Here is a 27,224-nt window from a genome sequence, read left to right as displayed (position 1 = left end):
AAACAGAATGAGATTGGATCTACTAGCATCAATTTTGAGGATAAAATATATTTTTTCAAAAATGAAAAAACATATGCTGCTTTAACCAACCAATACTATGCTAAATTTTGACTTAAAAATTTATGAAAAAGAAGCGAGTGAAATAGGAGATAATGATAATTTAAATGCATTAAACTTTTAATTTTTATAGGTAAGCACACTTTTCCTATAAAATTTGAGTAATTTTGTTTTATTTTATGTTATTACAGCATTAGGCTACTTTTTTAGACTGTTTGGGCTACTTTCTTTAAAAACATCTCGCATTATGCGCTCAGATGCTAGACTCTTGTCATTCCGATAGGTGGCGGTATCAAACTTCCTAAACTATGATGGCGGTAATTTAGACGTTCGGATGCCGTGTAATTTGTTTTCGAGTTTTAATGCTTCACGAATTGTTATTAGCCCTGCGGGGATACCCGGGAAATATATTTGTAGACAGAGAAGAAGAAGGAATACAAGTTAGTATAATACAAAACTTCATAAAATAGTAAAGAAATAAATATTCATTTAATGTAATTTTGAATAGGAATGTATGTTTTGTATATATATATACAGTCGAGTCCCCATAAGTCGTCGTAGAGTTCAGCTTAACGTCACAGCAGAATCCTATTTTGCATTTTCTCACTTTTCATTCATGCATTATTTGCAGCAAGCGTTTCACATTTCTGTTAGAAATGAGTATCCGAAGCTAATGATGCTTAAGCCGAAGAAAAAGTATGAACTCGTATCTGAATTTGAATGTAATGAAACTTGGCCAGCCAAATTTGCAAGAACAACATTGGTGGGAATTCTGAAGAAAAAAAGAGGAAATTAAGAAACTTTCTCATGGCCGTCTCGAAAATGCCAGAAAAAGTCGCCGTACAGAGACGTCGAAGATGCTCCGGTACGTTGGCTAAAGCAAAATTGTTCGTCAAATCTTCCCGTTTTGGGGCCGATACTGAAACAAAAAACCATGGAAGTTGCTGCGGTACTTGGAGAGGAAACCGACTTTAGTGCCAGTGACAGATGGTTAGAGAGATTTAAAGGTCACTGTGACCCGACTGTTAAAAAGCCGTGCGGAGTAAAAGAATCTGTCGATGTGACCTCAGTTGGACCTTGGAGACTGTTTTACAAGAGATTGAGAAATTGTATAAACCGGAAAACATTAACGACACAAAAAAGTTTTAAAATTAATTACTGACCAATTACGTTACATTGATTACAATACAGTGCTGGCGACTTACGTCCTGGCAGATCTCCAAGAAGTCCAAGCTGAATGGGCCCATGCAAGATTAATAGAAACAGTTTGCGACATAAAGCACCTCTGTTATGCAGAAGCATGGCATATCTGCAAAGCCAGCCAGAAAGGACAATCTATCAACTTCTGAGACGCTAGTAAAGTATCTGCAGCTTGGCTCTCAAGCGGTATGTAAACGTCAGAAAAGTGGATAAGCGGAAGCTTAGTTAAGGGCAGAACCTGTTAGCTATTGTCTCTGCCCAGCTCGTTTCCTACTCTATGTTCATTGCGCCGTTCAGTTTGCACTTTATTTTATGTTTGTATTTTATTTTTAATGTCTCCCTGGAGCCTATTATTTTTCATTGTGTTTTATTTATTCTTATGTATTTTGTTATTTAATATTCATTGATGTAGAGATGGCACACGTAATTCTCTTCAGAATATCTTTTAAAAACGTTCCAAACTGCTTGTTCGTTACTGCAAATGTTTTAAGTGTTCGATTTTCTGCTGTTTTTTCCTGAAGAAGGTCGTTAAATACGACCGAAAACATTAGTTAGTATCTGATAAACACGGCTGCAAATTTAAAAGGTGTTCTGAGTATGTTGTATTGATTGATTACAATAAAACAAATAATAATATAAATTATCATTATTATTATATTATTAATATTAACTACTTTTTACTATACGATAAGTGCTCATTGTTAATGGAAAAGTATTAAAAATTTATGATGATCAATTTTTGTGGACCCTTGATATGTGGGGACTCCTGGCTTAAGCCCTATTAGTCTCTATGTAGATCCATCTTTGCATGTGTTGCATGAATTTAAAATCCTACTGTTTGTGTGAGAAGCCATTATTAATTGGTAAATTGTGCAGACAATGGCTTATCTGGACTAAATAGCATGTGGACTGGAGCATTGATATGAGATTGAGATTTTGGATAAATCCAAATTTAATCTTTATAGATCTGATGGAAAACTCAATGTTAGGCATAGAAAATTTAAAGTCTTAATGGATTGCTTGATGTAAACCAGGGGTGTCCAACCTTTTTGTTTATCTGGGCCACATTAGGAGGAGTCATGGAGTTTTGGGCCACAAGTATATTATATATACTTGTGGCCCAATCCTTAAATGTGTTAATCCTTAAATATACTTGGGGATTAAGGATTAACATGTGTAGATAATAGTAATAAGTATTAAAACTTTATCACAAAAAAGGATAATTTAAAAAATTACTTCTACAGATGCTTTCAATTTTTAAAATTTATCTTTTATACTAGTACTTTTTTATCAATTAACAGGACTTATTATACTGGAATTATGGAAGCAGATATTTAGTCTTACAGATCAGAAAATAACTAAATAAAAAATATTATTTTCTGATCTGTAAGACTAAATATCTGTATCCATAATTCCAGTATAATAAGTCCTGTTAATTGATAAAAAAGTACTAGTATAAAAGATAAATTTTAAATTACGGTAGAGGACACAAAGGCATAATAATTAAACTTTCAATTTTTACTTAGAAATAGATAAATTCATTTATTATAAAGGAGACACAAAAAAATTTATTTGAAAAACACAAATGTTTGTTTTATTTGGGTTTTTAATTAATAAAAAATGACGAAACACCATTTTAAAGTGCATTTTTATTCAACTAATATATTTATAAATAATATGTAGCCCAAAAAGTAGCCAATGCACCAAATGATATTTTTTATGCCAAACTGAAAAAAGAGTAGCCAAATCTGGAAGGAATATTAAATAAAGCTGGAGTTGTGATTCAAAGGATTATAGACCCAAATGCGGGAAAAGGAGAGAAAGGACGAAAGATAAAGAAGTGAGGAAGGTTGGAAAATTAAGGGTCAATATTTGCATAACAATGTCTATTTAACCTTTCTCACTACTTTTTATCTTTTGGCCTTTCTTACCTTTTCTCGAATTTGGGTTTATAATCCTTTGAGCCACAACTCCAGCTTTATTTAGTATTCCTTCCTCATTCACCCATTTCCAAGTATTTGAAAATATTTCCTTTTCACTCAAAAATAAAATATGTATAAAGGTTTAAGGCTTTGTGAAACTTCTTTTTTGAGTTTATGCCGTTGAAATAAATAAATCTATATATATAAAAAGGAATGTATGTCTGTGTGTGTGTGTGTGTGTGTGTTTGTCCTTCATGCATTACCACACCATTTATCCGATTGCCATGAAACTTTGGGAAGTTGTTTAATACATTTCCGCGAAGGTTTGTGGCATATGTGAAGATCACCATTTCCCCCCTTTCAAAAATATATTTATATATGGATTAAGGCTTTTATGTCCAACAGATGGCGCTAACTTCAGACGACCTAAGTTTGCTTTTCTGTGAGGCATTATGCTTTTCTGTGAGAATGGACTTAAGCAGATCATTTTCTACCTATCTATATAAATAAAATACAACGTTTGTTTGTTCCTACCGATTCCTTTGAAATTTTGACACAACGTTGCATTCGAATATGCATGTGTTTTTATATAATATACATGTCAAAATTCTCCCTACGGGGGGGAGATGGACGGGATTAAGGCTTATCGTGAAGAACTCGGCTTCTATTTATACTATTTTACATGCGGTTTTTTGCGTTTTTAATTGCGTTTTAATAGGTGACGTCAACAGAATATATACTAAAAAGGGATTTTTCGATATTCCCCAGCGGGGAAAGGGACAGGATTAAGGCTTACTGTGAAGAACTCGGCTTCTATTTATACTATTTTACATGCGGTTTTTTGCGTTTTTAATTGCGTTTTAATAGGTGACGTCAACAGAATATACACTAAAAAGGGATTTTTCGATATTCCCCAGCGGGGAAAGGGATAGGATTAAGGCTTACTGTGAAGAACTCGGCTTCTATTTATACTATTTTACATGCAGTTTTTTTGCATTTTTAATTGCGTTTTAATAGGTGACGTCAACAGAATATACACTAAAAAGGGATTTTTCGATATTCCCCCCACGGGGGAAGTGTTACACATTTATAATAGATACATTTTGAGCCACAACAACGCGTGGCCGGGTCAGCTAGTAAATAATAAAAATTTTGTCGGTTTTGTTTTCACATTTATTGGGCTGTGGGTTGGACACTCCTGATGTCAACAATAAGTTCATGGTGAGTTATGGTATGGAATGAACATCAAGTGAAGGTGTTGGAGACTATATCTTATAAATGAGTTTCTGAATACAGAATGGTTCAAAAACACCCTATCTGCCAAACTAATTCCAATAATCAAGGAACAATTTAACGACATGAAATCCTGTATCTTTCAGAACAACTCTGTACCATGTCACCACACCAAAACGTTGAGCAAAGTTTTTCTGTTCTTTACAGTTCATTAGCATAACATTATCATCACCAGCTTGTTTTGGCACTGCACTGCTGTGTCAATGTAAACTAATTTAAATGTATTTATACAATAACTCTTCATTAAGAGTTGTAATTATTATTAAAAATAAAAATACATCTGTTACTATAAAAAAAGTATTTTTTTAAATAATGAGTTTTTCATGTACTTTGTAGAATATAGTGACAATTATATTTCATTTATTAAGAGCATACTCTTATATGCACAGAAATATAATATAATAAATAGTTAAAAAAGAAAATGTTTCCTTTTTGAAACTATTTAAGCTTTATCAGATTTTTAAGAAATAGATTACAAATAGTAAAATATTGAACCAATAATCTTCTATTTTATTTAGTTAGCAGTAAAAATTCTTTTTACTGCTAACTAGATAACTGATAGTTAAAGGTTTTTTAACATAATAAAATAGATTTTAACAATAAAAATGCTAGACTTGTTGCAAAATACTAAGATTAGTCATTTGTTCAATATTGTTTTCTTTAATGCATAACCAATCTTTATGAATAAATTAATATTTCAGTCTCTTTAATTAAATATATTTTACTATGTATTTGAACTTAATTATTTGATAAATGCAGTATGAATAGCACTTTTACAAATTACTTTTCTATATATTTTGATTTCAGGTTTTAAAAGGATTATCATTCCTTCACCCTGGTGAAATAGCATTATTAGATCACTTATGTCTTTTGGGCACAAATTATAAAGATTTTCAGGAATTTATAAATAAATATTCTCATGGTACACAAGATAATGAAGGTATAACAGTGCTATAATATTTTTACAATATTATACAATAAATGATGAGTACAATGCTAACTTCTGTATATCTAATAAATCTAGACAATCTTCATGGCTTATATGTTCAAGCATTTTGCAGTGGATTGCAAGATGTACTTAACCCTTATTGTCAAGATCTTTTAGCATTAGAAAAAGAAATTTTAGAAGATCCTTACGTTCCTCTTTCACATTTTCAACATAAATTGGATAAAGTAAGAACTGTTTTATTTTTTTCAGTTTTAATTTAAAATCTTTTAGAATTATTCTAACTCATAATTATGCTTTTTATATACATTGCTATGCTTAAGGCAGATTTGTTACAACTCCAATTTTAGATTTGAATTCTGTTAATGAATTGAAAAAAATTAAACATATATAATGTTAAAAATAAACTAAACTTTAGGTAGAAAATATTAAACAGTTAAGGCTAAGGCTATTAAAGCTGTTTGATTAAAGGAAATTTATATTTAAAATAGTATAGTTTTAATATTTAATATAGCAATGATTAAAATAATTTTAATGAAATTTTAGAGAGGTTGCAGCTGATATTTTTATCGCAAAAACGTGAACATTGGATGTTCAGTGCTGCCTTCCTGTAAGCCTAGAAGTTAGAAAATGGTGTTTGGAATGTTGAGCATGATTCCACTGATGTTCCAAACGCCACTGTCAAACTTCTAGGCTTTCAAGAAGGTGGTGCTTAACATCCAACGTTCACATTTTTGCAATGAAAACATCTGCTACAATCTCTCTTTTATAAGAAAATTAAAGCATCTTTTGACAATAAAAATTTTTAAACATGATTTAATAATTGTCTTTCAGTAGCTAAAATAACAAACAAAATTGAAAAAAATTCTCAATAAGGAATAAATAAATCATAAGTATTCTGACCAGAAGAAAATTATGTTGTATCTAGTGATATATAATGTTGTTTGATTCCAAGACAGAAACACTGTAAATTACTTTTACTATTAATGAAAATAATTTACATCAACTAAATCCCATGCATTTAACAGCAAATTGAAAAATTTTTTATTACTGCTTATTCAGAAGTATATAATTTACAAGGAAAAAAATAATAAAGAAATATAATTTACACACACATTTCATATTTACATCATACTGTACATGTGTGGTGTTTTGATTTTGGTCATTTTAAATATGTTCAGTCTTGAATTCAGTTTTTAGAACTTCCTTCACATTTCATCCATTACTGGTTAAGCTGAGGATGATCTAATTCTGAATGAAAATGTTTTTTATGTAAATTTTTTGGCTTTCTGAGTAAGCAGTAATAAAAAGATAATTTGTAATAATTTACATCTAATGCTTTATCCCACATTTGAATTTTTTCTGAGGTTTCAACTCATACATCTAAATTCCAAGTTAATTTTATAAGAAACTAGCAGATGAGCCTGGCGTTTATTGGGCAAAAAGTAATGATAACAAAGATTAAGATTATTAGATTATAGCTGATCTTTACCCATTTTCATCAGGTGCAAGAATTAGATCCCCCTTTTTCTGAGACTACTTATAAAATATGAAGATAAAAGTATGTTTACATTATATTTTTATATCTTCAAACACTTTTCATCAATATATTTTACAGAAGATAATTAATGGAATGCAGAAAAAGTTAATGTTTAAACAAATCTTTTCAAAGAAGATATTATTTGATAATGCTTACAGTTATTTACTTGTTTTTTGAAATTTTTTCTAATGTTTATCAAAATACTTCATAACAGTATTATAAATGAATTGAACAGTGTTGAACAAAGTTATATAATGAAGAAACTAGTTAGAATAAATTTTTGTTATATAATTTATAAATATATATTTAAAATAAGTATATATCATTTTTCATTTACCATTTTAATAAAATTATGTTTTTTAAAAATTGTTGTTATATTACTGTTTAATTTTATTTCATTATTATAATTTTAATCTTCTGCCGTATGATTTTTTCTTCTATAGTATCAGCTGATGTTCTCTGTTTTGAAACAACTTATTCTTCATATAAAAGTCCAAAAGGTACGACAGTTTTTAGGTATATGTTTGTAAATTAATAATGCATTTTTTAAAAATCTCGTAACACATTGAAAATATACATAACAATATAAATACTACTATTTCTTTCAATTGATAACTATTTTCCATTAAATTTTGGATTGTACATATATATATATATATATATATATTTTTTTTTTCAAATTTTAATGTTTACTAGAGGAAATGTTTTAAAATATAATTATTGTATTTTATGACTTGTGTGAGACTACAAGGCATCAAATCCCCTCTGATGACACCAATTATGGGATCAGGGATTGGTTTTGGTACACCCCTCTCACTATCAGATGGTTTGTTATAAAAATGTTCAAGTGAGATTGGCGAGATCTTTCCTTTACACATCAAGGTCCTGACACCACTTAGTTATATTTACGAACAAAAATACGTTAAATTTTACTTTATCTTCTGAGTGGATGAAGATTTAAATTGAACTTTAACTGGAAAGTAAGAGGGTTACTTTCAAGTGTTACATGTTGCATTAATGTGGACTAACAATGGAGTTGGGCACTAACTTAAGTGGTTTAGAATATAAAACTATATTTATTCTATGTGATTATAATAACAAAGGAATACATGAATGAATTAATAAATTAACATAAGGATAAATTCAATAAACCAATTGGATAAGGATATCAATCTACAATCTCTGATACTACTGAGAGTTTATACATACAATTTATCTTATTACCTTGAGTATCTTGTATTGTGAACTTTGACTGTTGCTTTTTTTGGTTGAAGAGGACCTTTTGTAAGAACCAGGCACATAATGAAACAAGACTGACTATTCATCCGTTGGTCACTCATAAGGGTGCCAAACCAGGAACAATGGCTAGAGCAGTGATTCTCAACCTTTTTTCGTCACGGTACACTTTTAATAATTTAAAAATTTGGCAACACACACGGTTACTTCAGTAAGTACCACAGGACAACTGGTGATGTCATAATAGTGATTTTTAAATGCAGTTACCGTATATCTCAGCGGGTAAGACGATAGTTGAATCATAAAAAAAGGCCCTGAAAATCCGGGGTCGTCTTATAGGACAGATACAAAAAATTAGATTGAAATTTATATAAATTAAACCATTATAAAAAAACAGACAAACCGTAATTATTTACTAGTAAAGAGTACGGTATGTCCACAAAATAGAATAGCCCATACGACGTTTTTGTGAATAGTCAAGGTCATTACCCGAATGCCGAATCAGTGCGAGTGCTTGCAACAATCGCAAAGCAGTGCTGTCAGATGCAAGAAAATAAATTTGTTCATTTGAAAAATTACAAATAGGACATAATTCCGTATATGCTATACAGTATTATTATTCAGATGATGATCGCTGATCTAAACTAAATTCATAGGCCATTGATAATTTGGGGTCGTCTTATAAGACAGATATAAGCTAAAACTATAAAACTTCGACGAAAATTTATACCTCATCTTATCTGAAGGTCGTCTTACCTGCCGAGATATACAGTAGTTATTTAGGTAACATTTTCTGAATGCCTTGGTAACTACCGGCAGTTATTGATAACACTGGTTACAAGGTAGAATTGAATGAACTACTTGTCTGATGTTGCTTATGTATGGGTATTTGCAGTGGCGGCACACTAAAGTGCTTCGTCACAGTGGTTGAGAATCACTGGGCTAGAGCATGGCTAACTTAGGGCTAAAGCAATTGCTAAGAGCACATTTAAAGGTGACGTTTGCCCTTTTTTACCACATTGACATCCAGTTGGATGGCGGGATATAATGCCATATTTCCTTGAGAAGGAAGTCAGGTAGTTGTGTGGATAATGTGATATGTATGCGAAATTAGAGTTAACCACAAAGGTGGACAAGATCTGATAACAATAAGATGATATATTTTCACAAGTAATCTATTTCACGTTTTAATACAGATTATTATTGATTCCAACGTCATGGTACAATACTATATTGTAAAAAATTACAGCACGAACAATAGTTTAGTATATCCACACACACACACACACACACACACATATATATATATATATGTGTGTGTGTGTTATGGACAAAGTGATTAATTGGGCATTATGAATAATGACCAAAAAGGGTGCACATTGTGAATAAATATTGATTAATTTATCAAATTGACCAGTCATTATGAATACTGCTATCACCTAGTTGGGTAAAGGGATGATAATATGTTGAGGAGTGATCATCTAACATACACTAGCCAATCGGCGCACTGAGTTGTGCGTGTGTATCGCGTTTAGTATCAAATTTTAAATTCTGCGACATTTCAATTTGATTAAAAATCTGCACTTATTTCATTTAGAAATATTAATTTTTTGTGAATTATTTCAAAGTATTTTAAAAAGAACATGTAATCTTTTAAAATAAGTCCTTTTAACTATATTAATTAAATGGTAAAATTTTACCTATGTGCACCACCATAGTGGTGGTTGCAACTGTTTGTGCTCCTGGCGGATTCTTCCAGAGGGGAGCCGCAAGCTGGACGCCAGTTGTTTAATGTCATTAGATATTAGCAAGGTTGAGGCTGAAGTTTTAAATGCGAAAACGTGTACGTCGGACGTTCGGCGCTGCTTTCCTGTAAGACTAGAAGTTTGACAATGGCATTTGGAATGTCGAGCATGATTCCACTGACTTTCCAAACACCATTGTCAAACTTCTAGGCTTACAGGAAAGCAGCACTGAACCTCCAACATACACTTTTTGCATTTAAAACTTTGGGCTCAACCTCGCTATTGATACATACTAGATATTGATATGTGTGTTCAAGAACTACCGTGAATAAATAACTAGTGACGTTAAACAATCGGCGGGCGGCCAGCAACTCCCCTCCGGGAGGAATCCGTCAAGAGCACAAACAATCGCGACTGCTGCCAAATTTGTTACTAAACGCAATACGCACGCACAACTCAGATGCGAGTGCTGATTGGCTAGCATATGTCAGATGATCACTCCTCAAATCCTCAATGTATTATTATCACTTTGCCCGACTAGATGATAGCAGTATTCATAATGACCGGTCAATTTGATAAATTACTGAAATTTATTACAATGCCCAATTTTGTTGGTCATTATTCATAATGCCCATATTAATCACTTTGTCCATAACATATATATCCCAATCACGACAATATGATCAAGCCTGAAACCTTAAAAACTAAACTTATATATTAACTAACTTACTACTAGAGATAGAGAAGGATAGATTTAAGAAATTATAAGAAATAGTTTATAGTAGAAGTAGAGATACCTGGGATTTTTTGGCATATATCACTCTGTCTATTGTTGGGTGGGATGCCACACATTATTCTCATATAAATGGCCTGTTGTCTTCTTCTTCAATAAACTCCTGTTCTAGTCTTCTTTTCTTATACTTAGTTTTTTTTTCCACTGCCTCGTCACCACTACCTTGAGACAGGATCCTTTCTCTAGACTTCTTTCTGATATCTCTGGTCGTTGATAACGCGACTCAGAGTGCTCTACACCACGTTCATACGCTTGGCAAAGAATGTCCTGCTTGTTGTCTTTTTGTCTTCAGGGTCTTGTTCTCTCCTTTGTTCATCTTATTTCTTGGAACTGGTCATCCCACCCATGGGAAAAGGATTATAAAGGAAAGTTCTAGAAGGAAGACAAAACAAAGAACAAAGAAAACTGAAACTAACTTAAATTAATATTTACAATAAATATGGTGTTCAGCCAAAATAGTTTGAGTGGTTCACTGTTCTGAAACTATCACTTTAGCGGAAAGTAAATGTCTTCCCTGAGTCAGAAGAAGTCAGACTGATAATTTTTCTATCAATTTTAAAATGATATTTTGAAAAATATTTTGCATAAATTCCAGATTCTCACAACTTGTATATTCTGACTTATGTAAATTAATAATGATTAGTGTTTTGCAAACTTGCAAACAAAATATCTTTACCAAGAGTATTATCTCTGATAGTCTATAGACTCTTGAAGTTCTGTTGGGTCTTTATCCTTTGCACATGTTCATTCAGGCTGAAGGGCTTTTTTGTCCCATTGGGTAAATTCTCCACTGTGTTTCATGCAGAGTTGCCAGCTATTGTCTGGTGTGTTTGCACTGTTTTATATAGGTCTTTTCAATAAGACTATGTATGTTGTTTCTTAGTCAGGCTGCCTTAAAGGCACTTTATTCCTTTTGGGTTACTTCAACACATGTTCAATGAGCTGGCTACCCATAATGATATCTTTCTCTTGTAGGTGTCAGGACATAAGGATATTACTGACAATGCAAGTGCTGATTTACTAGCCAAGCAGGATGCTTCATATCCTTTTGTAGAGGTGAACCAGCTCTTTGTATTTCTTACAATACTTTTCTTACAGCTGTCAAAAATTGGACTACCTCCAATCATTCTAAGCCATATAGGTTTACTCTGGTTTAAAGCATAGCAAGACATTTCTGTATAGCCTGCTCTCTGGATGAACTAAAGATTTCAATCAGAATTATGTTCACTTTTTGATTTGTATTATGATGACTTGTTTGTAAACATTTGTGCTGACTGAGACTTTCTTCTTCAACCAAATCCATTTTTTTGGATCTGCTGAGACAATTCCTCTGCATCTCATTTGTAAGGTGACCAGTCAATTAATTCCCAGAAATTGATCTCCAGATGGTTATTCCTCAGACAAGTTATTCAAGAGTTTCTTCAGATGATTCTTCTCTTTAAAAAGTTTTATTTCAGACAGTTTTTTACCATATATATTTCTCTGGAATATTATTTTCCTAAATAATCTTTTGCAATATTATTTATTTCAAGACAAATAATATATTTTTCTTCATCAACAAATTGTTTAGTATTTTCTGTACATATTACTCTATTATGTTCCACTCCAGAGTTATATATAGATTATAACAAAAACAATGATCAACAAAAAATACTTTTAAGAGAGTGATTTGTTCACGACAATCGTCATGGGTTAAGGCTAAAGCTGGAACAGAAAAGCCATACACATCTACATTTTCTAGACATTAGTATACAGTTTAAACTGGGCAGTATACGTATGGCTGTGTACTTAAAACCCACACTTATGCTACTGTATATACCAGCATAATCAAATGATTCATTTAGGTATAAGATATCAGTGTTCAAGGCACTTATTAAAAAAGCATTCTTGTATTGCACCAACATACAAGATCGACTTAGGGAGATTAGCAGAATTAAGAAGGTAACAAAGGATACAGAACAACCACAATCGAAGGATTAGTCAAGATTTACAGACAACATGGAAGCAGACGAGATAATAAGGGAGATAGGATCAACAACTTCACATACAATAGGAAAATGGTATATAAAAGAGTGCCAAACATATACAGACTGCTAAGGAATGATAAAGACAAAGTGAGAATGCAAGATAAAGCGGATGTCTATAAAATTTCTTTTGAGAATCGGCAGTTGGGAGTGACAGAAGATTATATTGGGGTCACTAGAAGAAACTTAGCAATACATATAAGAGAGCATAAATATGATGTGAATAAAAGATATAATAACACCGTTTTGGTAGTCATGGCACAAACAGAAGCAAACGTGAAATGGGATGAAGGGAGAATAGTTAAAACAATCCATTCTCCGACAATTGTGTTAGGTATGGAGAAAATAGAGATATATAAGAGTAAAGTGACAAATAATTGCTTAAATGCAAAAGATGCTAATGCTCTCCCAATGGTCTGGAAATACATAATAGAAAAAGAAATGGGAGTTAAAAACCCATAAAAGGATATGGCAGTTATGCTTTAACTAGTTTACGGTATTTGTGATATAGTATTTTATTTTTACATTTGTTTGGTTATATAATGTATTAGTAATTTGTTGTTTATTTAATATTTAACTGTTTAATGTAATTATTTTAAAAATTTTCAAAAGCTTTCGATTTCAAGAGTATTCGAAAGCTTTGTGTTTGGTTGTGGAACTATAATTTCCTGAGGATGGCCTATAAAAATAGGCTGAAAGCGTTTGAATATTAAATTGCAGTAAGCTCAGCAAGTGTTCTGGTGTTTAATTTAGTTGATTTGTTCATGATTGATTGTTAACCCCATTTAGAGGAAAATTTTATTTTTGATGTAATTATTTTTTGTTTTGAGGTAAAAATTTCATAGTCTAAATGTATAGAATTTTTCTCCAAGATGTAAAGTAAGAGAAGATGTGTGCCACCATTCTTCAGTTTAAATCCCTATATTTAATTTCTAGTGCAAAAGCAAATTTTTATACAGTAGTACAATCTGGTACTAATATGATATAGAAACAAAAGATATAGAACTTAAATAAAATTTGTGATAATGGAGGTCAAATTTATAGAGGTAATTATATCTGCAAATTGATGAATATTTTTTCAAACAAAAATGTGGGATTGTAAAATATGATTAACAGGATAGAACTCCTAAATCCTTCATCACTTAATTATCATCTTGTGTAGGTTGTAATTAAAGATGGTGTAAATACTTTTATAAGTGTATAAATGTAAGTATTGCATACTAGTTATTTGGTAAAGACAAATTGTGAATAACAACCTCTTCTGGTGTTTATTAATCTTATAAAAATACAATGTAGAAGAAACATAAAACTGTAGAAAACAATTTTATAATATAACTTGAAAATAGAAAACGATTGTGTTAAATAATTAAAGGGATTTAATAATTTTATATTCAAAAATTTAATATTTTTAAAATGCATATGTTTAAATTAAAGTTTAAATCAATGTGGGAAGAATTATGCAAACATAAATACCCAGTAGAATAATGGACATAATTGACCAAAGTAACATTATGGAAATTACTTTTTAAAAGTGCAAGGATAAATTGACTGGGGAAAGTACAGTTTGGACTGACTGACTGGAAAAGAAATGTCAGGGGAAGAATTGATAGGATGTGAGTGTGCAGATTACTCAGAATTGTTTATCTGAGTTCCACTTTGTTCAGCTCTGGTGAATTCCTTGACATTCCTCAGAAGTCTGTTGTCTATTTTTAGAGATCAGACTTGTGAAGTAATCTCTCACAGGACCTTGTAGATCAAAGTGCATTAGACTTACTGTCCCCACCTAAACAACAACAACAATAATGAGAAATCCAAGATTATTGGATGTAATTATATTTTTATTTAAATTTGACACTGAAACTTAACCTAAAATTTTGTCACTGAATGCTGAGCTACTTACATTTTTACAATTTTTGGTTGGAATAAAATTAATATAACTTCTGATAAGTTTACAACATGAATACTTGGAAAATTTGAATCAAATGGCATTCACAGACAATTAATATCTTAAAAACTCCAGAAAACATTTAATAGAAATCATAATTTTAAGTGTTTAATTTTTGAATTTAAATATTAAATTAATATCAGTATATTTTTTTGTTTTTTAATCTTTTAATCATATAAATTTATTAATATTGTGTTTGATATTTATTATAAACAATCTTTTTTTATTAAACGACTAATTAATACTTATTTATATTTATTTAGATTCATGGATGTTGTATTCTTGAGTTACTTCATAAGTATGTTTCATCAGGAAATCCATTAGTAAACTCTGCTTTAAAAAAGTTAGTAGTTTGAATAAAATTTGTGTGTTTTAAATATATTCTATTCGTTATTGTTTTTGGAATATCTTTGAGGACCTCTGACTATCATATATTTTGAAGCTTTAAGAGATATATCTAGAGATGAAAAAATAATGGCTACACTCTATATTTTATTTCTTTTTCAAGTTCTGGCTCTATGTTACATTATAAGATCTCAAACATATATTCTTATAAAGGTCATTTCTTTTTATTTTTGGCATTAAGCAGTTTTCAAGTCCATCTTCAGATACAATGTTCAAACTTAATCAAATCTAACTGACATTCAAGTTTCTGAACATCTGTGAAACATCTATATTTTTACTTTATTATATCTATTATCAAATACCTATCATCTTATACATACACTTAACACCTTATTCTTGCCGAGAAATATAAATTTATTTAAACAAACAAACGTTTTCAGCCTGATTCACAGGCCATCTTCAGGTTTAGAATACATTTGAATTAAAAATTCTGTCATTGGAACACAAAATTCAAATTCAAAATTAATAAGATACATTTAAACAAAAAATTAAATAAAATATATAAACATGCAAGAAATGAATATATAAGTATTAATAAATGCAATACTAAGACATTCAATAAAACTATTATAACGATTGGTTAGAGCCGTTATTAAACTTCTTAACCATGAACTTCCACGCAGAGGGAAGACTTTCTGCGTCCCTTGCATTTAGACAGCCTTCTTGTAATCTACTCCTATAAATCTGCAACTTTTCCACTGTCAATGCCAAAGAAGGAGAAGATAACGGGTTTATGATGGTTGCCTCATTCCATTTAACTACAGCTCCTGGCGCTTGCGCCATTTGGGACAAAACTGTTGCATTAGACCCTTTTTTGATATTATAACTATGCTCCTTGATTCTAAGCCCTAAACTTCTAGTGGTTACTCCAATGTAGTCTTTATTAACGCCCAATTGCATGTTCTCATACGGAATTTTATAAACTCCTGCTTTCTCTTCTGATTTTATACCATCTTTATCATTCCTGAGGATTTTGTATAAATTAGGCGCCCTTTTTAAAAGCATTCTCGAACCTTTCTTGTGTGCAATCTCCTTCATGACTGCATTCATACTTTCATTATATGTAAATTTTACGCTTCTATTGGGAGCATTCTTAAAAAACCTTTTTTTGATGTTGGTTTCATATTTCCTAATTATTCCCAGAATCGTACTTTCTTGGTAACCTAGGGCCTTGGCTACGTCTATTATTCTATTTATTTCTTTCCTCCTGTCTTGCACTCTTTCACAATACAAAAATCTTTAATAACGGCTCTAACCAATCGTTATAATAGTTTTATTGAATGTCTTAGTATTGCATTTATTAATACTTATATATTCATTTCTTGCATGTTTATATATTTTATTTAATTTTTTGTTTAAATGTATCTTATTAATTTTGAATTTGAATTTTGTGTTCCAATGACAGAATTTTTAATTCAAATGTATTCTAAACCTGAAGATGGCCTGTGAATCAGGCTGAAAACGTTTGTTTGTTTAAATAAATTTATATTTCTCGGCAAGAATAAGGTGTTAAGTGTATGTATATGTATATTTTGCTGAGTGCTTTAATGGTACCTATCATCTATCAATCTCTCATCAAATTTCAAAATCTACACACAAATGAATCATAATTGACAATATTAAAATAAATTTTTTGAAGGAACAAATATATAAACATAATCCAGTGTCATTACTTTTCTAGATTGCTTTTGTTATTTTTTATTTTAGATTCATGAATTTATTATGTTTTGGAAAAAATAAATAATAATTTTAATATTTAATCTTCATGATTTAATTTGTACAATAAATTAATTAAATTTTAATAGTTTTCCTTCAAGTATGTAGAAACTAAATAAGTAGGCTAGGAAATATTTGTTTCAAAATAACTTTTTTAGATAGAAATAACAAATCAAATAATAATATACATACATATATATAAAATAGAATTTTATATATTGCTAATAGAACAAGATTGGAAATATTATATAAGTAAGCAAATTTTATGAATAAATAATCCTTATAAAAGTAAATTAACATATTAAGCACTAACTTTATAGTGTATTTTGAAGACATGGCAATTTTCATCTTTATCTTTATTTAATTGGTGTTTAGCCAACTAAATAAAGATAAAGATGAAAATTGCCATGTGTCTTCAAAATACACTATAAAGTTAGTGCTTAATATGTCAAATATGAAAAGGACACGGTTTTACAAAATACCAGAAAAGTAAATTAGTAAATCCTTAATATATTATTATTAGAGATATTTAAAATGTTTTTTAATATGATTTTACATTGATGGTAAAAAAAAGCAAAACAGTTTTGAATTATATTGTTTAATTGTTTTATTTCAATTATTACAATATTTTAAAATATTTTTATTTAGAATTAATTAGAATTGAATTAAAATTAAATTCAAGAATAGTTTATTGTTATAGTTATCTCTCAATTATTTTTAACTAAAACTTAGTTCATTGAATATTTGAATGACTTTGACTTATTTGATGTATTAAAAATCTCAGATAATTTTAGTTTATGTTTTTATTACTATTAAATAAACATTATTTTATATTTTAATGTAATTATTTTTATGATTAGACTTCTTTATTCATGTCATGCTGTATTATGCAAACAATTGATATCTTGGATGCTACATGGACTTTTATTAGATCCAGATAAAGAATTTTTTATTCAAAAAGTTGATAAACAAGAATTATCTTCTTTATCAAATTCTTCTAAGGTAAGTTTTTGTTCAATTATAGATAAAATTAATTAAAGATATATAATATTCTTTAGTTAAGTGTATCTAGTTTTATGGTTCAAAGAAGAATCCTATCAAAGAATTTCAAATTGTGTATTGTGCATATTACCTATTATCCAATATAAACAATAAACTAGGACATTGTGTGACTTTGTCATAGAATTGAGGTGGGATAAAAAGAAAGAAGTAATTCCTGCACTTGTTACACACAGATGAGGCGATACTTATACCTGATGGATGCAAACTTTGCACTCATCACCACGGAAGAGTCTATCTCTATCCTTGTACTTGCTGGTGATGGGAGAGAGAATCCTTATACTGGCCAGGTACAAACAGATGATCCTTCTACTTGCTGACATGAAGGGTGATTCAAGAACGAAGTAATGACCATCGATTGCTTTGTTCTAGTGCGTTGTTTGCACCTATTTTCCATTAGGCACATGCAATGCAGTTTTTATTTTTGACCCCTAGGCCGAAATTTTGTTAGACACACTATGTTGCATCAGAGAGCATGGACATTATCTCTTTAATACCTCTGTATATCAAACATGAAGACATGGACTTTTATTTTTTACATTTAAAAATGGACCATCATTATATTTTTGGATTCCTTGTCTCAATTAATTGGAAAATGGCAAAGATTTATCAAAATTGGCCTGTTAAATTTTGAGAATGAACTTGATTCTGTAAGCTCATAGAAGACATGCTAACAACCATGGAACATTGCACAACAAAGTTAAGTGATTCATGTGATATCACTTTGTTGTGGGTGCTCGTGAAACAACCTTATATCTTGAAAATGAAGTCATAGACTCCCATTTTTTATTACAATTAATGAAAAATGGCAATGTTTAATCAAAACCGATCAAACAGATTTTGAGAATGAACACAATTCTGTAAGCCACATAGAAGAAGCTTTGCTAATGCTCTGCCTCAAATATGTTGTTTAGATATTTTCCATGTTTTATTGTCTGTGTTTTTGATTTTAAAATTTGTGTAATTGTTTTTATTTCATAATTATAAACATTGAAAAAATCAACAATATGAAAATAGTATTTTGGCAGACTAAGATACCTACCTAATATATTAAAAGGAAATAAAAGAAAATTATCAGTAAATACGTTCAGTAATTCGTGTATGATTTAATATACAGCATATAACAATGACCATACTTTCATATTGATTAAAAACATAAATAAGCTCTTAATGTCACTGTAAATATTTTCATATGTACACATTTTGTAGATTAAATTAAATATTTTTGATTGATTTAATACAAATGCATATATGTATCTTTATCAAAAAGTCTGACATTTATGTATTTAAGTACTTTGATAGAGAGTTTTTTCATCTTCATAATCATGGAAATGAGAATATTATTCCTTGAAAGCATTTGTGTTATTAATTATTCGACTTCTTGATGAAAGACTATTATTCATTGTATTATTTGAAAAAGTCCCAAAGATTTGTTTCAAAATATTGTTTGCATTAATTTGATTGTATAATACACTGAAAATTATGTTATAATCATCTGTTCATATGTTTATTTTCAGAATAATTCCATAAAAGAGGAAAATAAACCATTAGAAAATTTTAAAGTTATAGCTGACTTGTTACCTTCATACATTCCTAGTCATGTGGCGGAAAAAGTACTTTTCATTGGAAAATCGGTTTGTCTATTTGGAAAGAATTATCAAGAAGATTTTTCTACTTTGCCTAGTAAGTTAAAATATTAATATTCTGTATAGAAATTATTTAAATTTATTTTTTAAATACCATATCTAGTTTATTTATGAAAGATTATATTCCATAAATTTAATTTAAAATGTTTAACCAGAATCTTAACAGAAATAATTTTATTTTAAATTGCTTTTCGAAACTAATGAAACAGCCTGAGATTCTAAAAGTTATTAACCAAATTTTTGACTTTCTTAATATGTATAAATTTTTACTATTTAAAAAATGTTAAACAAGCAAACAATGACTTGTATTTGGAGATTATAAAAGATAACTTTAATTAGAAAATTCTCAGCTGTTTAATTATCATTTTAAGTAACATTCACATCATATCAATATAGCAATATTATTGGACATTATCCTGATTAAAAAGATTAGATCTTTTCTGCTTTCTAAAGATGCCCATTTTGATTTGTTGTTATGCTTAAATTATTGAGGTGTGCAATATTTATTTGATAGCTAAAATAATAAAAATATATTAATACATACATTGCCAAAAATATGTTGCATTTTATTTTGTTATTCCTAGGTAGTATGTATATATTTACTACTTTTGGCTCTCTTTTTGGCAAATGAGTAAAAATCAAAATATTGGTCAAATTAGCATGTTTTTAAAGAAAATTACCAAAAAGCTTAATTTTGCAGGTAGGAATTGGTTTTATAAAAAAAATTCTAAATGCTAATAATGATTAAAATCATCATTAAGTCTGACTTCACTCAAGATGTGACACACGAACCCTCTTTATCTCCCCCACTCTGTCAATCTCTTTAACCACTAAAATTTAATAGCATCAATTCCCTTAATACATAAATCTCCCTGCAAAATATCAGAAATTTTTGACAAAAGACACAGGAGTTATTAAGCTTCGAGGAGAATAAACAAAATCATGCCATACACAAACATCCATATATAGAAAAACCCCCAAATTTTTTTGCATTTCTTGATGTTTTAAGGTCCCAAGTTCAAAAGTGTAAAAATCTTGGGGGTTCATTTTTTTGACTGGTCACCAGTCTTTTCCTATGTTATATATAACAGAACTAGGAAAGTAAAAAATTCTCTCATCAAAAATAATTTTTCTTAATGGTGTAACTATAGGAAATTAAAAGTTATGCAAAATATGTTGGCATGATTGATTGTAACAAGAGAATTTTTCATAGACTAAACATTTTATCATACCCACATTATTGATTATACTGTAAAAGAAAGATCATTGTGATACTGATAAACGATAGTATGGAGTAATTATTATACATGGAGTTGTGAATAATTCTACTGGATATTTTTAGATGAAGCCAGTGGGTGTAATTAAACTGTTAAAATATTTATAGAAAGCTATGCAATCGAAGTGTTTGATTCTCTTGTTGAAATCAGGAAATCTCAGTCTAACTCCAGCAACATTCAGATTGCAGGTTTGAAGTAAATTGCTAAATTTGTTTAATAGTAGATATAATTTATCTAATTCTATAAATTTTTGAAAGGGGTGAAGGTACAGTAATATATGAAGGATTAGAAATTTGCAAAAATATAGACCTCAACATGAATTTAGAAGATTTATAAAATAGCCATAAAATCCCACAAATTGCAAGGAATTTCATTATATATATTATTATAAATATGCTTGTAGATATTTAAATTCGTTTTTGTTTTTCAGTATTTTACTGTATTAATATATTATAATTTGATATTTGTAAAATTGATGTTTTTCTAGAATCTATTTTTAAAAATAAAGATGATGAATTTGCCCAAAAGCTGTTTATGCTTCAGAAACAGGAAGAATTTTCTCCGTCAGATTTTGAATCTGTGGTAGATGAAATTCGAAGTACTGCTGCTGAAGTAAGAATAAATTATTTGTTCATTTAAGATTAAATAATTGTGTATAGTAACTAAAAATTACTCTTTGTAATTAAATTAATTAAATAATTTTGAATTTAATACGTAAAATAAATTAAAAATAATAATTATGATTATTATTTTTTTGATTTTATATGGACTAGTTTTCTCTCAGTTTTAAATGTACTGAAGAATGTTTAGATAATGTGGTGGAAAGAAAGAAAATGTTGATTATTCAACAATTTTGAATTATTTAGAATATAAAAAACAGGATTATACTCCCAGTTGGCCAAATAGTTTAAGAATTTTTGATGACTATCTCAAAACTAAACATATTAGAATTAGGAAAGTCTACAAAAATACAGTGGGTGATCAGATAACGAACAGTTCAGACTTTGAACAAATTGGACAACGAACACTTCACAAAAGATTTTATGTTCAGACAACAAACACATATTCAGGTAACGAACACCTCCCAGAACAAACAAAAAGAAGTGACGCTGCATATAAGATTTGTAAAACTTTATTTTACTGGAATCTATGAATGGTTTATGGAATGAGACTTTCACAGTTGTTTACATAACCTTTTTTGCATTAGTTGATTTCTGTTCTCTGAATTTTTGTAAGTGCTTTTTTGAATGTTTTATTTAAAAAAACTGATAATATTATGGAGCTTAAAAAGAGTGGAGTGTCAAAAACTGTGTTCACTACATAAACTAAGCAGGAGATTATAGACAAGGTAGAGTATGGGCAGAAGATGTCTGATGTTCCTAGGAAGTATGGCTTCAACAGGTCTACAATAGATACAATCTTAGCTAAGAAAAATATAATCAAAAAGACTCAAGCAGATAAAGGAGTAATGAAAATCACATCTGAAATACAAAGATATGTCACCCATGAAAAAAAATGGAGAGATTGCTTTTAGTTTATTATTACATGTAAATGAATGTAGTAAGAAAGTATATAATTTTTATTTATTTTTTGGATTCTCCAGAATGAATTAATCAAATTATCATAAAAATCTATGGTAAATCAAGAATCAGTTAATGAACAATTCGGGTAACAAACATTGTCTTTGAACAAATTATGTTTGTTAACTGATCACTCAACCACTGTATTCTATTAAACATATTTCTTAGGGATAATTTGTAGTTAGCTTATTATTACTGGATTTAACATTAATTTAATATGTATTAGTATATTTCATGTATAGAATTCTATATTATGATTAATATTGCTAATATAAATAAACTCTTGTTAAAGTTTTCTTGTTTTTGTCATTTTACCATATATTCAGTCATTTTTGATTCTCTTATTTGATTGCATTTTCCTTCTCATGTAAAAAGTAAAATTTGTTAGAATTTGTAATAGTTAAGTATTTTAAATATAAATAATGAACTGACAATCCAAGAATTAAATGTAAATCATCATAAAAATTTTCAATTTTCAGAATTTACGGAATTCCTTTAAATAAGATTATAATATATTCAATACATTCAAAATGGCCAAAAACGTTTGTACTTAGTGATTAAACTGCTAGAAACAAAGTGTGAAAGGTTTTGTCTTACTTATAATATATTTCAATAAATATCATTGATATTATACAGTATACAATATTTTAGTTTATTTAAATTCAATATCTCATTTAAGAAAGTACAGGTATCTCTAGTACAACACTGTTTCACTTTATATGGTTTGAAAATTGGGGATATCCCCCCCATACAACATGACTTCTGGTTTTGCTGTAACACAGTTTTGGAAATCCTCCATACAAAATTTCACAATTTTTAAGTGTTAACTTTGTTATTCAATATTATTTTTTATTCAAGTAAGCACACATGTTGTCTCAAATTAACTCATGGATTTTAGAATATTGAAATTTTCAATTTGTTTTGTGTCTTTCATTAGATTTACCTTAATGAAAAGTGATAGAATTTTTTCTTCCTTGTCTTAGCTTTCATATCAACTGGGTAGCATTGTTGTTTCTTTCAGACTTTAGCCCTTAAGACTGTCACTGTGTTTTTTTTATAGATTAATCATTGTATTTAGTAAAATTTATTTAAACACAGTAAACTTTAATAACACTTACCTTTTAGGTAAGTGTTATTAAACTTTTTTAACCATAGGTAAATAATCATTTGTAAAAATGACAAACAAAATATAGTGGTATCTTTGTACTCAAACAATTTGGTGTTCAAGCACAAATTCTGGAAAAAATTGCTCTGTACTCGACTGAACAAATGTAACCTGCTAGAAAAAATTAATTAATTAATAACATATTTTTATTTTGTCATCCATAGAAAATTATGATAAAAATAAAAAGTGAAGATGTTGCTGATATTTCTGATCAAGATCAACAAAAAAGCTCAGATGATGACGATACTTTGAAAAAAGAAAATGCTCTTGTTTAACTAAAATTGATATTAACAGTACTTTTAATTGTAATTGTTACCTAATTATTAATTGGAAATAAAGTATTGATTACTAAGAGAAATATGTTTATTAAAGCAATGAAAAAGAATAACATCTGGAACCTAACCCCATGTTTTGCATTAGTCCTTTGTTTCATATAGCAGGGATTCACATAACATGGCACTTTTTGGAATGTATCTACCATGTTATACAAGGGATACCTGTACTTTCAAAAAAGACCAAAGGTTATATATTCTGTAAATAATCATTTTACTTTATTTACTTTATTATTATTAATATATTTTTGCAGATTGCATTTTTATATTAAAACAAACTAATATTTTCATTATCTTAATATTTTTTTTTACTGTTACTAGCATTTATGGCAAGTAGTTGTGGAAGAAGTTAAACTAGTGGCACATCTTCACGTCATTAAAGATTTTTATTTACTGGGACGTGGTGAATTATTTTTTACATTTATCGATCAAGCTAATGGACTGCTTAGCACACCGCCATCATCATCTACCGAATATGGTTGGAAATATTTTTACAGTAGAGCGTCATTTATCCAAATAAATTGGGGTCTGGGGTTGTTCGGATAACTTATTTTTTGGATAACTGATTATGTATGAAAAAATAAATTAACCTATCTTGTGTTGAAATTTTTTCCATTGCGTGTCACTACATGTTGACTTTTCATCGATGTTAAGCCTAATGTAAATTTTTTAAAATAATAGCGAGGTTGAGGTTGAAGTTTTAAATGTGAAAACGTGTATGTTGGACATTCATCGCTGCCATCCTGTAAGCCTAGAAGTTTGACAATGGCATTTGGAATGTCAAGCATGATTCTACCGACTATCCAAACTCCATTGTCAAACTTCTAGGCTTACAGGAAAGCGGCACTGAATGTCCAACATACACGTTTTTGTGTTTAAAACTTCGGCCTCAACCTCGTTAATACTCATGGCTATTGTATTGTTAAAAATTATTTTGTACAAACAAAATAAATATATTGAAAAATGTAAAAACAAAAAAATTATATTTTGGAAGTTAATCTAGTATCAAAAGCATTCGATTCAGCACGACACAGTCCAACTGGAATGCTTTCAGTTAACCGACGTTTCAGTTGATCGGCTTTCAGATAAACGACGCTCTACTCTATTATTACTAATTTTTATTTATATTCTTATTACAATTTTTATATTTTATTGAAGTAGAAAACAGACGTACAAATTTTTTTATACTTAAATCTCAAACTTGACAAATGTAGGACTTATCATGCAGAATGTGTTTAAAAAAGCATGACAAAATTAATCACTTTAAATTGTTGTTTTTGAAGGCATTTTGGGTCTAAACCTCTCTCATCTGTTGACAATTTCTAAAAAAAACTGATCCAGAGTAAAGTTACAAGGAAAATATATTTTTAATTTAATATTTTACCAATAAAAGGTTTAGTTCTCAGCATATATAATATATGCTGAGAACTAAATGTATATTAAATTTTTAAGAAGCTAAAAAATAAAACCAAAATCAATTTACCTGGGAGGGAGTCACAGTTATAGATATTATATATTGAAATGCGATTTAAAACTAAAATTATGAATTAAAATAGAGGAAAAAATGAGCTTAAACTATAAAAAATAAATAGTAGATTTACATAACTGTCTTTAAAAAATTATTTTAGTTATTTATGACATCATTCACTTGACTTGCTGTAGTTCAAAAAACCACCAAACCATTTCAAAGTCAAAACCAAAATTAAAAATGTAGTAGTGGGAGGATATGTACCATAACTATATTGACATCATAATACATGCAAATTACTGAGCAGAGTGAAGAGTAAATGACACAAATGAGGCTGAATTAAGTTGACTGTGTCTTATTCTACTGCATACCCCAATTTTTGAGACCAGAAAAGTTATATCTGCATATATATGAAATGATGTGTGATCATGCTGCATAATATTGCCTAAATTACTGTTACCTGCAATATCTCTTCCTTGAAGTTGTAAGGAAAAATCAGGAAAAATAAGAAAGCCATAATTATGGCTTCTTATTTTTTTTCAAATTCTCTTTAGAGGATTAATTCATAAATGCATTGTAACTTAATTCTCAATGAGATTCAATTCATAGTCTAGCTTGTAAAAAATGCATTGAACCAGTGTTATTTTTACAAATGATTTGATATTTGCATCAGACACAGATATTTGCATCATTTTTACAAATGATTTTTTATGAGAGGAATTAAACTTTATGCAAGAAATTTATGTCTTATATCTGTTTATCTGCATTAACCTGTCCGATGTTGAAATTCTTCTCCATTGCCTGTGATGCCATGTTGAATTTTGTCAATGCTAAGCCTAACAAAAATTACACGTTTATTTAAAAAAGTAAATGTAGCTATTTTATCATCTGAAATTATTTTTTTATTAGTAGATATATTAATAAATATAAAAACAAAAAAATTATATTTTGAAAGTTCGTTTTAGTATAAAAATTATGATGCATAGCGACATCTAGTATCAAAAACGTTCCAATACAGAAACAAATATATTCAGGGTTGACAGGGCAGGTCAAATGAGGTCAACACAAAAATATTCAGGAACAGCACTGGACCGATTAAGCTCTGTAATAAATTTCAAATAATTAATAAACTTTAATTTTATTCATTAATAATTGTTATTTTATTAACATTTAACTAACTTTAGTAGAAATATATTTTTCAATGTGCCTCTAGTTTAGTTTTGATAAAAATACAAATATTTGAAAAATGGTGATAGTTAAAAGTTTTATTCTTTATTTCTTACTCTAAAATTACAGATGAAACTAATAAATCTTTTCACATTGTTGTTCAAAAATTGAAATTAGTATAATTGACTATTAATTACATTATAATTTGAAGTTAAACAACTCTAAAACTAATACAGTGAAACCTCCATTAATTAATGGACACTCCCGAATAGCAGACACCTCTACTTAACAGACATTTTTACAATCTCCAAACCCTTCAAATAGGACATCTATAATATTTACTTTTAAATAATGGATGCCATCATCCATAACCCACCATATGAAAACACAAAGTTTTGCCTTCAATATTCTGAAAGAATTAATTACGTAAGAAACGTTTTAAAACTAAAACTAAGAATCAGTTCAAATACTTATTATATATTTTGTCAACGTAGACGTTAATTATTAATAGGACAATTATATTGGTTTTAAGCTTTTATGCAAGAATTGAGGAAAAAGTTCTTAAAGAAAACAGACTTTCTTTAGGGTAGCTTAATAAAGAAAGTCTTTTCTTTAAGAACTTTTTCCTCAATTCTTGCATAAAAGCTTAAAACCAGTATAATTGTCCTATTAATAATTAATGTTCTCATTGACAAAATATATAATAAG

At 29.1% G+C, this 27,224-nt stretch overlaps 1 protein-coding gene across 1 annotated transcript in view; it reads left to right on the top strand.

Moving 5' to 3' along the window:
- The first annotated feature begins 312 nt into the window (after positions 1-312).
- The window catches only part of LOC136980881 (gamma-tubulin complex component 4-like), a 40,003-nt gene continuing 13,091 nt past the window's right edge, over positions 313-27,224 (top strand). Inside the window, exons 1-9 of the mRNA XM_067277086.1 lie at positions 313-497; positions 5,280-5,412; positions 5,497-5,645; positions 7,402-7,458; positions 14,965-15,044; positions 17,683-17,824; positions 19,399-19,564; positions 21,292-21,416; positions 24,203-24,359. Of these exons, the coding sequence (XP_067133187.1) occupies positions 420-497; positions 5,280-5,412; positions 5,497-5,645; positions 7,402-7,458; positions 14,965-15,044; positions 17,683-17,824; positions 19,399-19,564; positions 21,292-21,416; positions 24,203-24,359 (1,087 nt within the window). The 5' untranslated portion in view covers positions 313-419. The remainder of the gene's footprint in view (positions 498-5,279; positions 5,413-5,496; positions 5,646-7,401; positions 7,459-14,964; positions 15,045-17,682; positions 17,825-19,398; positions 19,565-21,291; positions 21,417-24,202; positions 24,360-27,224) is intronic.

This window comes from Centruroides vittatus, unplaced genomic scaffold (genome assembly GCF_030686945.1).
Source record: "Centruroides vittatus isolate TY-2023 unplaced genomic scaffold, ASM3068694v2 contig_728, whole genome shotgun sequence".
In the NCBI taxonomy this organism is placed as follows: domain Eukaryota; kingdom Metazoa; phylum Arthropoda; class Arachnida; order Scorpiones; family Buthidae; genus Centruroides; species Centruroides vittatus.
Note: the sequence above shows the minus strand (reverse complement) of the source record. Positions and strands in the feature narration are given on the sequence as shown.